Consider the following 11,979-nt stretch of genomic DNA (forward strand, 5'->3'; position numbering starts at 1 on the left):
AGGCTCCAAACTGGGAGATCACTGCTCTTATGCCGCAGTATCACAGGATCTAAACTGGGAAATCACTGCTCTTATCCCGGGACATCACAGGCTCCAAACTGGGAGATCACTGCTCTTATCCTGGGACATCACAGCATCTAAACTGGGAGATCACTGCTGTTATCCCAGGAGATAACTGTTATCCCGGGAGATCACCAGCTCTATCCCGCGAGGTTCCCCAGCTCTGCCCCACCCCGCCACAGGAGATCCTTCCTTAGCTCTGCCCCACCACAGAGCGGGAGGTGCCAGCTCCTGACCCGGCTCGGGCACCTCCGGAGGTACCAAAATTGCCCGGTTCTGCCCCCGGGGCGGGCTGTGCCGCACTGAACTCGCCACTTTGGCACCAAAGGTCCGAGCCAGAGGCGCCGGGATGAGCACAGCCTGCCAGACTCGTTCCGTGCCTCTAGGTGCTTTTCAAATTACTCACTTCATCATTTCCAGTCGTTGCTTTGGGATTGCTCCAATCAGCCTCATTTGAAACAGGCTCAGATCTTGTCTTAATTCCCTGGAAGTGCCCAAGGCTGGGCTGGGCTTGGAGCAGTCTGGAACGGTGGAAGGTGTCCCTGTCCATGGCAAGGGGTGGGAATGGATGAACTTTGGAGTCCCTTCCCACCCAAACCACCGTGAATTCCATAAACGGAACGGAAACACCTCCAGGCCCGGTGCTCAAGGGCCTCCCCGCCGGTTCTTTCTCTCCCTCCTCCTCCCGCACCGTTCCTAATGGGCGCCGCCATCTTCCCGCCGCCATCTTCCCCACCCACTTCCGCTTCCGCGGCGCACCGGAAGTGACATCACGTGAAACTGACGCGCGGAACCACGGATCCCCGCGTTGATGACGTATTTCCGTTTCCGGTAGCGGCGGGGGACGCACTCGGCCGGCAGCCGCGATGGGGGGGGGAGACCTGGTGAGGGAAACCGGGGGGCGGAGAGGGGAACCGGGGGGCGGAGAGGGGAATGAGGGAACCGGGAGGCTGAGAGGGGAACCAGAGGGCCGGGGATGGGAACGGGGTAGCTGGGGAGGCTGGGAGGAGCTGAAGGGAAGCAGGGACAGAGAGGGGACTGAGGGGGGCCAGAGGGGCTCAGAGGGTTCGGGTGGTCTGGGGGTACCTGGGGGGTGAGAGGGGAAGGGCGAGCCCGCAGGGGTGGGGACGCTGACGGGGAGGGAGAGGGGGCTGAGGGGGACATGGGGGGCTGAGAGGGCCGGGAGGGCTCTGAGGGGGTTTCGGAGGGGCCGTGGGAGGCTGAGGAAGGGCCCGGCGATGCTGAGGGGGCCGCAGGGCAGGGCCCTGAGGCTTCCCCGGGACCTGAGGCTGCTCCCAGGGCCAGGGGAGCTGCAGGTCCGGTCTCCAGCCCTCGCTCCTGGTGTTGGTGGGCCCTGCCCTGGCTGCTCGGTGCCAGCCCCGGTCCCAATGCCAATCTGATGCTGGTGCTGGTTCCGGTGCCAGTTCCAGTGCCAGTGCTGATCCCGGTGCCAATGCTGGTTCCAATGCTTGTGCTAATCCCGGTTCTGATCTCAGTGCCAATCTCGTTGCAAGTCCTGGTTCTGATCCTGGTGCCAGTCCTGGTTCTGATCCCAGTGCCAGTTCCAATGCCAGTGCTGATCCCGGTGCCAATGCTGGTTCCAATGCTCGTGCTAATCCCGGTTCTGATCCCAGTGCTGATCTCAGTGTCAATTCCGGCTCTGATCTCAGTGCCAATCCTGGTTCTGATCCTGGTACCAGTCCCAGTTCTGATCCTGGTGCCAGTCCTGGTGCTGATCCCAGTACCAGTTCTGATCCCAGTGCCAATCCTGGTGCCAATGCTGGTTCTGATCCCAGTTCCGATCTCAGTACCAGTCCCGGTTCTGATCCCGGTTCTGACCCGGTTCCAGTCCCGGTTCTGACCCGGTTCCAGTCCCGGTTCTGACCCGGTTCCAGTCCCGGTTCTGACCCGGTTCCAGTCCCATTCTGACCCGGTTCCGGTCCCGTTCTGACGCTGGTTCCAGTCCCCTTCTGACCTGGTTCCAGTCCCGTTCTGACCCGGTTCCAGTCCCGTTCTGACCCGGTTCCAGTCCCGTTCTGACCCGGTTCCAGTCCCGGTTCTGACCCGGTTCCGGTCCCGTTCTGACCCAGTTCCAGTCCCGGTTCTGACCCGGTTCCAGTCCCGTTCTGACCCGATTCCAGTCCCGTTCTGACCCGGTTCCAGTCTCGGTTCCAGTCCTATTCTGACCCCAGTTCCAGTCCCGTTCTGACCCGGTTCTGACCCGGTTCCGGTCCCGTTCTGACCCGGTCCCTCCCTGTCCGTGCAGAACCTGAAGAAGAGCTGGCACCCGCAGACGCTGCGCAATGTGGAGAAGGTGTGGAAGGCGGAGCAGAAGCACGAGGCCGAGAGGAGGAAAATCGAGGAGCTGCAGCGGGAGCTGCAGGAGGAGCGGGCGCGCGAGGAGATGCAGCGCTACGCCGAGGACATGGGCACCGTGCGGTGAGAGCGGGGGGACAGGGGGTGACAGGGGGGACAGAACAGGGATGGCACGGGGGTGACATGGGGGACAAAACAGGGATGGTATGGGGATGGTATAGGGGTGGCACAAGGATGGTGTGGAGGTGGCACGGGGAACAGAATAGGGATGGTATGGGGTGACATGGGGGTGACATAGGGGTGACATGGAGGTGACATGGGGGTGACAGGGGGGACAGAACAGGGATGGCACGGGGGTGACATGGGGGTGACACAGGGGTGACATGGGGGACAGAACAGGGATGTCACAGGGATGGCATGGGGGGATGGCACAGGGGACAGAGCAGGGATGGCACAGGGGTGACATGGGGGACAGAACAGGGATGGTATGGGGTGACATGGGGGTGTCACGGGGGACAGAACAGGGGTGGTATGGGGTGACATGGGGGTGACATGGGGGACAGAGCAGGGATGGTATGGGGATGGCACAGGGATGTCACAGGGATGGCATGGGGGGATGGCACAGGGGACAGTGCAGGGATGGCATGGGGATGGCACGGGGGTGGCACAGGGGTGACATGGGGGTGTCACGGGGGACAGAACAGGGATGGTGTGGGGATGGCACAGGGATGGTATTGGGGACAGTATGGGGATGGCACAGGGGTGACATGGGGGACAGAACACGGATGACATGGGGATGGCACAGAGGTGACACAGGGATAGCACAGGGGATGGCATGGAGGGATGGCACAGGGATGGTGGGGGATGGCACAGGGGTGACATGGGGATGACACAGGGGGTGGCATGGGGATGGTATGGGGGACAGAGCAGGGATGGCATGGGGGTGGTGTGGGGATGGCACAGGGATGGTATTGGGACAGTATGGCGGTGGTATGGGAGTGGCACGGGGGACAGAACAGGGATGTTATGGGGGTGACATGGAGGTGACATGGGGGTGGTATGGGGGACAGAACAGGGATGGTGTGGGGATGGCACAGGGATGGTATTGGGACTGTATGGGGGTGGCACGGGGGTGACATGGGGGACAGAACAGGGATGGCACAGAGGATGGCATAGGGGTGACACAGGTATGGTATGGGGATGGCACAGGGAATGGCATGGGGATGACATAGGGATGGCATAGGGGTGACACAGGGATGGAATGGGGGACAGCATGGGGATGGCACAGGGGATGGTGTGGGGATGATACAGGGATGGCACAGGAATGGCTGGGGGGATTGCATGGGGACAGCACAGGGGACAGCACAGAGGGCACAGGGACAGCATTCCCATCCCTGTGATCCCCATCCCTGTGATCCCCATCCCTGTGATCCCCATCCCTCTGACCCCATCCCTGTGCTCCCCATCCCTGTGCTCCCCATCCCTGTGATCCCATCCCTGTGCTCCCCATCCCTGTGCTCCCCATCCCTGTGATCCCCATCCCTGTGATCCCCATCCCTCTGATCCCATCCCTGTGATCCCCATCCCTGTGCTCCCATCCCTGTGATCCCATCCCTGTGCTCCCCATCCCTGTGATCCCCATCCCTGTGATCCCCATCCCTGTGATCCCATCCCTCCTCTGACCCCATCCCTGTGATCCCCATCCCTGTGATCCCCATCCCTGTGATCCCATCCCTCTGATCCCATCCCTCTGATCCCCTCCCTCCCCCTGCTCCCATCCCTCCCCCAGCCCCCTCCCACCCTGCTGTCCCATCTGGAGCCCCAGCTCAATCCCAGGCTGTGTTTTGGCGCAGGAAGCGCGAGGAGAAGCTGGAGTGGATGTACCAGGGCCCTGGGGGGATGGTGAACAGGGATGAGTACCTGCTGGGACGGCCTGTGGACAAATTCATCCTGGACAAGGTTGGGGACAAGGACAGTGCTGCCTCTGAGGACACAGGGCTCCTGCCTGGCTCCATCTTTGCCAGGGCTGGGGCCAGCTCCGTGCTGGACATGGCCACCAAAATCAGGGAGGACCCTCTGTTCATGATCAGGTGTGTGGCAAGTTCTGTTCGTGGTGTCAGCAGTTAAATGCAAAAATAAAAATTAAATGTAGCTAAATATTGCTGTTACTGAATAGCAATGTGAGAAACAGAGTTCTGAGTTGTTCATGGTGTCAGCAGTTAAATACAAAAATAAAAATTAAATGTAGCTAAATATTGCTATAACTGAATAGCAGTGTGAGAAAAAGGTGTATGACAAGTTCTGTTCATGGTGTCAGCAGCTAAATACAAAAATAAAAATTAAAATAACTAAATATTGCTGTTACTGAATAGCAGTGTGAGAAAAATATGTGTGACAAGTTCTGTTCATGTTGTCAGCGGTTAAATATAAAAATAAAAATTAAATATAACTAAATATTGCTATTACTGAATAGCAATTGAGAAAAAAGTTCTGAATTGTTCATATTATTAGCAGTTAATTACAAAAATAAAAATTAGAATAACTAAATGTTGCTGTTACTGAATAGCAATGAGAGAAACAAAGTTCTGAGTTATTCTCACTGTTAGCAGTTAAATACAAAAATAAAAATTAAATATACTGAATAGCAATGAGAAACAGGTGTGTGACAAAATTCTGAGTTGTTCATGTTGTTAACCATTAAATACAAAAATAAAAATTTAATGTAACTAAATATTGCTGTTACTGCACAGCAATGAGAAACAAAGTTCTTTGTTATTCTCACTGTTAGCAGTTAAATACAAAAATAAAAATTCAATATACTGAATAGCAATGAGAAACAAAGTTCTTTGGTATTTTCACTGTTAGCAGTTAAATACAAAAATAAAAATTAAAAATAACTAAATATTGCTATTACTGAATGGCAATGTGAGAAACAGGTGTGTCACAAAAAATCTGAGTTATTAATATTATTAGCAGTTAAATATAAAAATAAAAATTAAATATAATAAATATTGCTGTTACTGAATAGCAATGAGAATTCCTCATTTTTTTCTGAATACACAAAATTTCTCTCTTTTTTTTCTTTTTTAGAGCTGGATCCTCTCTGTGAAATGTGATTTAAACCCAGATTTTTATTTTTTATTCCTGCTTTAGGAAGAGGGAGGAGGAGAAGAAAAGAGAAGTTTTGAACAACCCAGTGAAAATGAAGAAAATCAAAGCTCTGGTAGGTGTGAGGAGCAAAAATCAGAATTTTTCAGCTCCTAAAACTCCTCAAATTTGATTTTTTCTGGCTGGGAATTTATAAATGGCTGCAAGTTTTTATAAATATTTCCATTTTTATCAAGATCTTTTCTCTGCAAACACATTTTTCACACCTTGAAATAAAAATTCCGAGACATTTGCAGAATTTCTGTAAGTGTCTGTAATTTGTATAAATGTATAAAATTTTTAGAAATGTGTAAAATTTATAAATTTCATCAACTGGAAGAGGTTTAGAAATGTCTTCTCATTTTTATATTTCTTGTAAAGAAATATAAAGATTATAAATATAACATGATATAAATATAAAAATTTTTTTGGATAAGGTTTTGTGCCAGGAGGGCAAAAATCAGAATTTTTATTATTCAATTTTTGAATAAAAATGAAATTTTCTGGCTTGTAATTTATAAATGGCTTTGAATGTTTATACACACCTGAACTTTTATAAAGGTGTTTCTCTTATAAATAATTCAGACATTTTAAGAATAATTTCAATTACAATTTTAACAACACCTCCACATTTTTATATTGTAATTTTTATTTTTTTGGGCTCTGTTTTGCTGCTCTTTTCACTGAGATCCTGAATGACCTTTTTACCTTTTATTTTTTTTTTCTCTCTCTCTGTTTTGCTCCTCTTTTCCCTGGGATCCTGAGTGACCTTTTTACCTTTTATTTTTATTTTTTTTCTCTGTTTTGCTGCTCTTTTTCCTGAGATCCTGAGTGACCTTTTTACCTTTTATTTTTATTTTTTTGAGCTCTATTTTGCTGCTCTTTTTTACCTTTTATTTCTTTTTTCTGTTTTGCTCCTCTTTTCCCTGGGATCCTGAGTGACCTTTTTGCCTTTTTTAATTTTTTCTTTGGCTCTGTTTTGCTGCTCTTTTCCCTGAGATCCTGAATGACCTTTTTACCTTTTATTTTTATTTTTTTGGCTCTGTTTTGCTGCTCTTTTTTACCTTTTATTTTTTTTTTCTCTGTTTTGCTACTCTTTTCCTTGAGATCCTGAATGACCTTCTTACCTTTTATTTTTTTTCTTTTCCCTCTATTTTGCTGCTCTTTTCCCTGAGATCCTGAATGACCTTTTTGCCTTTTTTATTTTTTTTGGGCTCTGCCTTTGCAGCTGCAGAGCAGTTTGGAGAAGAAGGAGAGGAAGAGGAAGAAGGAGAAGAAGAGGAAGCACAAGAAGCATCGACGCCGCAGCTCCAGCAGCTCCAGCAGCTCCAGCTCTGAGGAGGACAGAGCCCCAAAAAAGTGAGAATTCCATTTCTGGGGCAAAACCACCTCATTCTGCTCCTCTCATTAATTAATTTCATTAATTGTTGTGCTCAGTGTGGTGTCTTGCATTGCTGAGGTGTGAAAAATGGTGAAAAAATGAAATTATTTGGTTTGGTTTTTAGGTCTCAGAAAAAAGTGGAGAGTTCTTCCTGCAAGGCTGCTCCCTCCAAAATCCCAGGATATGGATTGCAGGTAAACCCTGAGACAGGGAAAATGCAGCAACTGGGACAGGAATAAATAAATTTTTGGGTTAAATTTGGAACCTCCTAAGCCTTGAACTTGTTTATGGAAATACAGGAATGGAATGGGATGGAAATATAGAAATAGGATGGGAATATGGAAATGGGATGGGATGGGAATGATGGAATGGGATTGGAAATATAGAAATGGAAATACTGGAATGGAAATGGAATAGAAATGGAATAGAAATATTGGAATGGAATGGAAATATAGGAAGGGGATGGGAATATAGAAATTGAAATATTGGAATGGGATGAAATGGAAATATTGGATTGGAATGGGGATGGAAATATTGGAATGGAAATATAGGAAGGGGATGGAATGGAAATACAGGATTGGGATGGAAATACAGGATTGGGATGGAAATACAGGATTGGGATGGAAATATGGAAATGTTGGATTGGGATGGAAATATTGGATTGGAGTGGAATGGAAATATTGGATTGGGATGAAATGGAAATATTGGAATGGGATGGGATGGAAATATTGGATTGGGATGGAATGGGAATACTGGATTGGAATGGGATGGAAATGTGGAAATGGAATGGGATGGAAATGTGGAAATGGAATGGGATGGAAATGTGGAAATGGAATGGGATGGAAATGTGGAAATGGAATGGGATGGAAATGTGGAAATGGAATGGAATAGAATGGAATATATAATACATGATATGAGATATGATACAATAAGATATGGCAGTATATATCCTATATGTGATACAATATTGTATAATGTGATATAATCTGCTCCCATCTGTGATCCAGCAGAACATTCCAGACCCTGCTGGGATCCAGAGCAGCCCTAACCTGTGTGTCTGTGCTTTGCAGCTGAGGGACCCCGAGCAGAGCCAGCCCCAGCAGGGCCACCAGGGCCACCAGGGCCACTCCAGCAGGAGCCACAGCAGGCAGTGAGTGGGGTGGGCACCCACAGCAGCCCCTGCCCTGTTTGTTGGGGTTGTTTTTAAAACTTGTTTTCCACACTAAAATTCCAGATATTTTGTTTTGTGCTCTCACCACTGCTTGTTTTTCACACTCACTTCTGAAGCTTTTGCTCTTTAAGGCACTTCAAAAATATTCTTATTTACAGTAATTTCACCATTATAAGCCGCACCATTTTGACTAAAATTTTGGTCCAAACCCAAAGTGTGACATAATCAGGTGTGGCTGATATATGGACAAAGAATGAAAAGTTGCTGTTTTAGTTTGGAGGACAGGTGTCTGCTGAGAAAGGCAGGAGCTTCTCTTTGAAATGGAGAATGTAAACCCCCTCCCTCCAAATTATTATAGTTTTGAAATCAAGGGGCTCTCAGGCAAAGATATGGGAATAGGAATAACAGTTCTTTACTAGGGAAATTAAAATAGAAATACAGCACTACAAAGAACAAACCCCAAACCCTGACACAGTCAGAGTACAACCTGACACCCATCAGTCAGGCAGGGTGTTGGCAGCAGTCCCATTCCATGGTGGCTGCATCCTCCTGCAGTGACAGATGTGGCTCAGCTGGAGCAGTGCTCCTGGACAAGGTGCAGTTTCCCTCCAGAGCTCCAGTGGGGATGTGGAGAAACCCGGTTTTCCTCTGGAGTCCAGTGGAGAAAGGGGCTCCCTTAGTGTCCCAAAACCTCTGTTTTTATCTTGGTAAGAAATGTTGGGCTCTTCCCCCTGGCTGCAGCAACTCCCAATGGGATGCAGTAATTTTATCAGTGCCACAGTGGGACTCAATGGCCATGAGCAGAAAATGACTGGCTGGAGGAAGGATGGGTTGTGAAAAGATAAAGAACACTGCCCTGCCTGGTTTATAAACATGGCCATGAACAGGAGATATCCCATGAGATAAAGAACAATGCCCTGCCTGGTTTATAAACCATGGCCATGAACAGGAGATATCCCATGAGATAAAGAACACTGCCCTGCCTGGTTTATAAACCATGGCCATGAACAGGAGATATCCCATGAGATAAAGAACACTGCCCTGCCTGGTTTATAAACATGGCCATGAACAGGAGATATCCCATGAGATAAAGAACAATGCCCTGCCTGGTTTATAAACATGGCCATGAACAGGAGATATCCCATGAGATAAAGAACACTGCCCTGCCTGGTTTCAATGGATGCCCATTAGCAGAATATCTCCCACAGAGATCAGGATCACTGCCCCACCCTCAACAGATGGTGACAGAACAGACACCTTTGATCACACTCTGTATTGTAACATATGATTTATAATCAGGTGCAGCTTATAATTGTGAAATTACTGTAAATTCAGAGTCCATTCAGATTAAAATTTATATCTGGAGTGCCAACCCTGCAGCTGTGGGACTCACCTGAGCCTCAGAATGTGTTAAAGCCCCAGGGGATGTTTGGAGATGGGATCTTGGGGGGATTTGGGGGGATTTTTTTGGGGATTTGAAGGGGATTTTGGGGGGAATTCAGGGGATTTTGTGGGATTTTGGTGCTCATGGGGCTGTTTTGGGGCTGCAGGCACAGCAGGGAGGAGAAGAGCAGAGCCAGGAGCCCGTCCCCAAAAAAGAGCTTCAGGCGGCAGCAGCCCTCGGGGTACACCAGGTCAGTGTCACTGTCACTGTCACTGTCCTGTCATTGTCATTGTCACTGTCCTTTCAGTGTCACTGTCAGTGTCATTGTCATTGTCCTGTCATTGTCAGTGTCCTGTCCCTGTGCTGGGCATGCCTGGGAACCACCATGTCCTCTGCTGGTGGAGTGGGGCACCAGGAAATCCCACAGGAAAATCACACAGGAAGGAAATCCCACAGGAAATCCCACAGGAAAATCACACAGGAAGGAAATCCCACAGAAAAATCCCACAGGAAATCCCACAGAAAAATCACACAGGAAGGAAATCCCACAGAAAAATCCCACAGGAAATCCCACAGAAAAATCACACCAAAAAAATCACACACAAAAAAAAATAAAATCCCACAGGAAATCTTGTAGGAAATTCTGCAGAAAATCCTGCAGGAAATGCCAAAGGAAATCCCACAGGAAAATCCCACAGAAAAATCCCACAAAATATCCCACAAAAAATGAAAATCCCAAAGGAAATCCTACAGAAAATCCCACAGAAAATGAAAATCCCACAGAAATGTCACACTGGAAGGAAATTCCCCAGGAAGTCACACAAAAAGTGAAAAACCCACAAAAAAATGAAAATCCCATAGAAAAATCTCACAGAAAATCTCACAGAAAATGAAAATCCCACAGGAAATCCCGAAGGAAATCTCACAGAAAAATCCCATGGAAAATCCTACAGAAAGAGAAAATCCCACAGAAAGAAAATCTCACAAAAAATGAAAATCAATTAAAACCCATGAGGAGATAATTAAATCAAAGAGGGAGGAGGAAAAAAAAAACCCTGCTGGGATTTGGAGAACTGGGATATTCCAGAATTAAATCCTGATTTGGGGGAGATTGGGAACCACCTTTGGTTGAACCTGAACAATTCCATTCACAGAAAAAAATCTCTTTTTTTTTCCACCCAACCAGAAAGATCTCCCCTGAGGAACTGGAGAGGAAAAGGCAGGAAATGATGGAAAATGCCAAGTGGAGGGAGGAGGAGAGAGCCAACAACCTCAGGAAGCACCGCAGGGAGGAGGAGCTGGAGAGGGAGCTGCAGAAACTCGACTCCAGGGATGGGAAATTCTTCCAGTGAGTCTTTTAGCCCCTCCTCATCATCCCTCAGCTGATGGAATTCCACATCTCTGTGTCTTCCTGAGCTGGTGACATCCCACATTTTATCCTCAAGCCAAAAAAAATTGGTTCTTGGTAATTGGGATCAGAGCCAAGCTGGGTATTGGTGATGTTTTGCCACTCTGGGAGTGTTTTATGTGCAGATATTTAGAAATTCTCAGATTTTTGCAACAGTTTGAGGCCTGCAAAGTCTGTGTGAGTCTGTGGGATTTGGATGTAAAACCCCTGAACTCTGATTAATTTATATAATAGTAATTACAGTGTATAATAGTGATTTTTATAATAGTAATCCCTTATTATAATTGATAAACTAATCCCTTGTGCTCGTGGCAGCAAAGCTGTGAGGCTGGCATCACCAAATCACAAAATCCTGGAATGGTTTGGGTGGGAAGGGACCTTAAACCCCAGATTGCTCCTGACAATCCACATCTTCTCCTCTGGGAATTCCCTCCCAGGAAGGAATTCCACCCCAGTGTGCAATCCCTGAGTGTCAGAATTTGATTTCTCCCTGTGCTCCCATCCCCTGCAGCCGCCTGAAGCTGGAGAGTGCCTCCACCTCCAGCCTGGAGGACCGGGTGAAACGCAACATCCACTCCCTGCAGAGGACTCCTGCAGCCCTGGAGAAGAACTTCATGCAGAGGTGAAAGCTGTGCTGGGCAGGAGCTCGGTGGACATTTGTCTGGAGCAATTCCAGCTCCCACAGAGGATGAGGATGTGTTCAGGGCTCTGGGTTTGGGGCTTTGCTGGTGTCACTTTTGTCCATCATTACCCAGCTTGGGTGGTCACTGCTTCCTCCTGAAGATCTTTTAAAAATCCAGAGCAGAACTGGGTTTTACCACACGTGTGAGGTGATTCCATGGAATTGGACAGAACTCCACGAATCCTGTTCCACCCTGTCCCCGTTGGCTGGCATTTGGTGGCTCCCAGATTTATTTCATTAATCTTTCACCCAAAAGAAGCAATTTCTGAGGGGGGAAAAAAAAGGGAATGAGCAGAGCCTAGCTGACACAGCAAATAATTCTCTGGGATTTTGTAATGTAAGTAATGTGTATATGTACAGCACTGTAGATTTATTTTGCCTTTTTAATTAAGAAACTTCACTATCGTTTATTAAATGTCCTTTGTGGCTC

The 11,979-nt window shown here is 47.9% G+C and overlaps 1 protein-coding gene across 1 annotated transcript; it reads left to right on the plus strand.

Annotated features, from left to right (window-relative positions):
* The first annotated feature begins 866 nt into the window (after nucleotides 1–866).
* On the plus strand, nucleotides 867–11,964 carry CWC25 (CWC25 spliceosome associated protein homolog). Its single transcript, XM_033078895.2, has 10 exons — nucleotides 867–944; nucleotides 2,327–2,499; nucleotides 4,230–4,466; nucleotides 5,530–5,599; nucleotides 6,752–6,882; nucleotides 7,029–7,098; nucleotides 7,975–8,054; nucleotides 9,626–9,709; nucleotides 10,646–10,807; nucleotides 11,379–11,964. The coding sequence occupies exons 1-10, from the start codon at nucleotides 927–929 to the stop codon at nucleotides 11,491–11,493; spliced, it is 1,140 nt and encodes a 379-aa protein (XP_032934786.1). The 5' UTR covers nucleotides 867–926; the 3' UTR covers nucleotides 11,494–11,964.
* The last annotated feature ends 15 nt before the right edge of the window (nucleotides 11,965–11,979 follow it).

Source organism: Catharus ustulatus, chromosome 23 (genome assembly GCF_009819885.2).
Source record: "Catharus ustulatus isolate bCatUst1 chromosome 23, bCatUst1.pri.v2, whole genome shotgun sequence".
Lineage (NCBI taxonomy): Eukaryota > Metazoa > Chordata > Aves > Passeriformes > Turdidae > Catharus > Catharus ustulatus.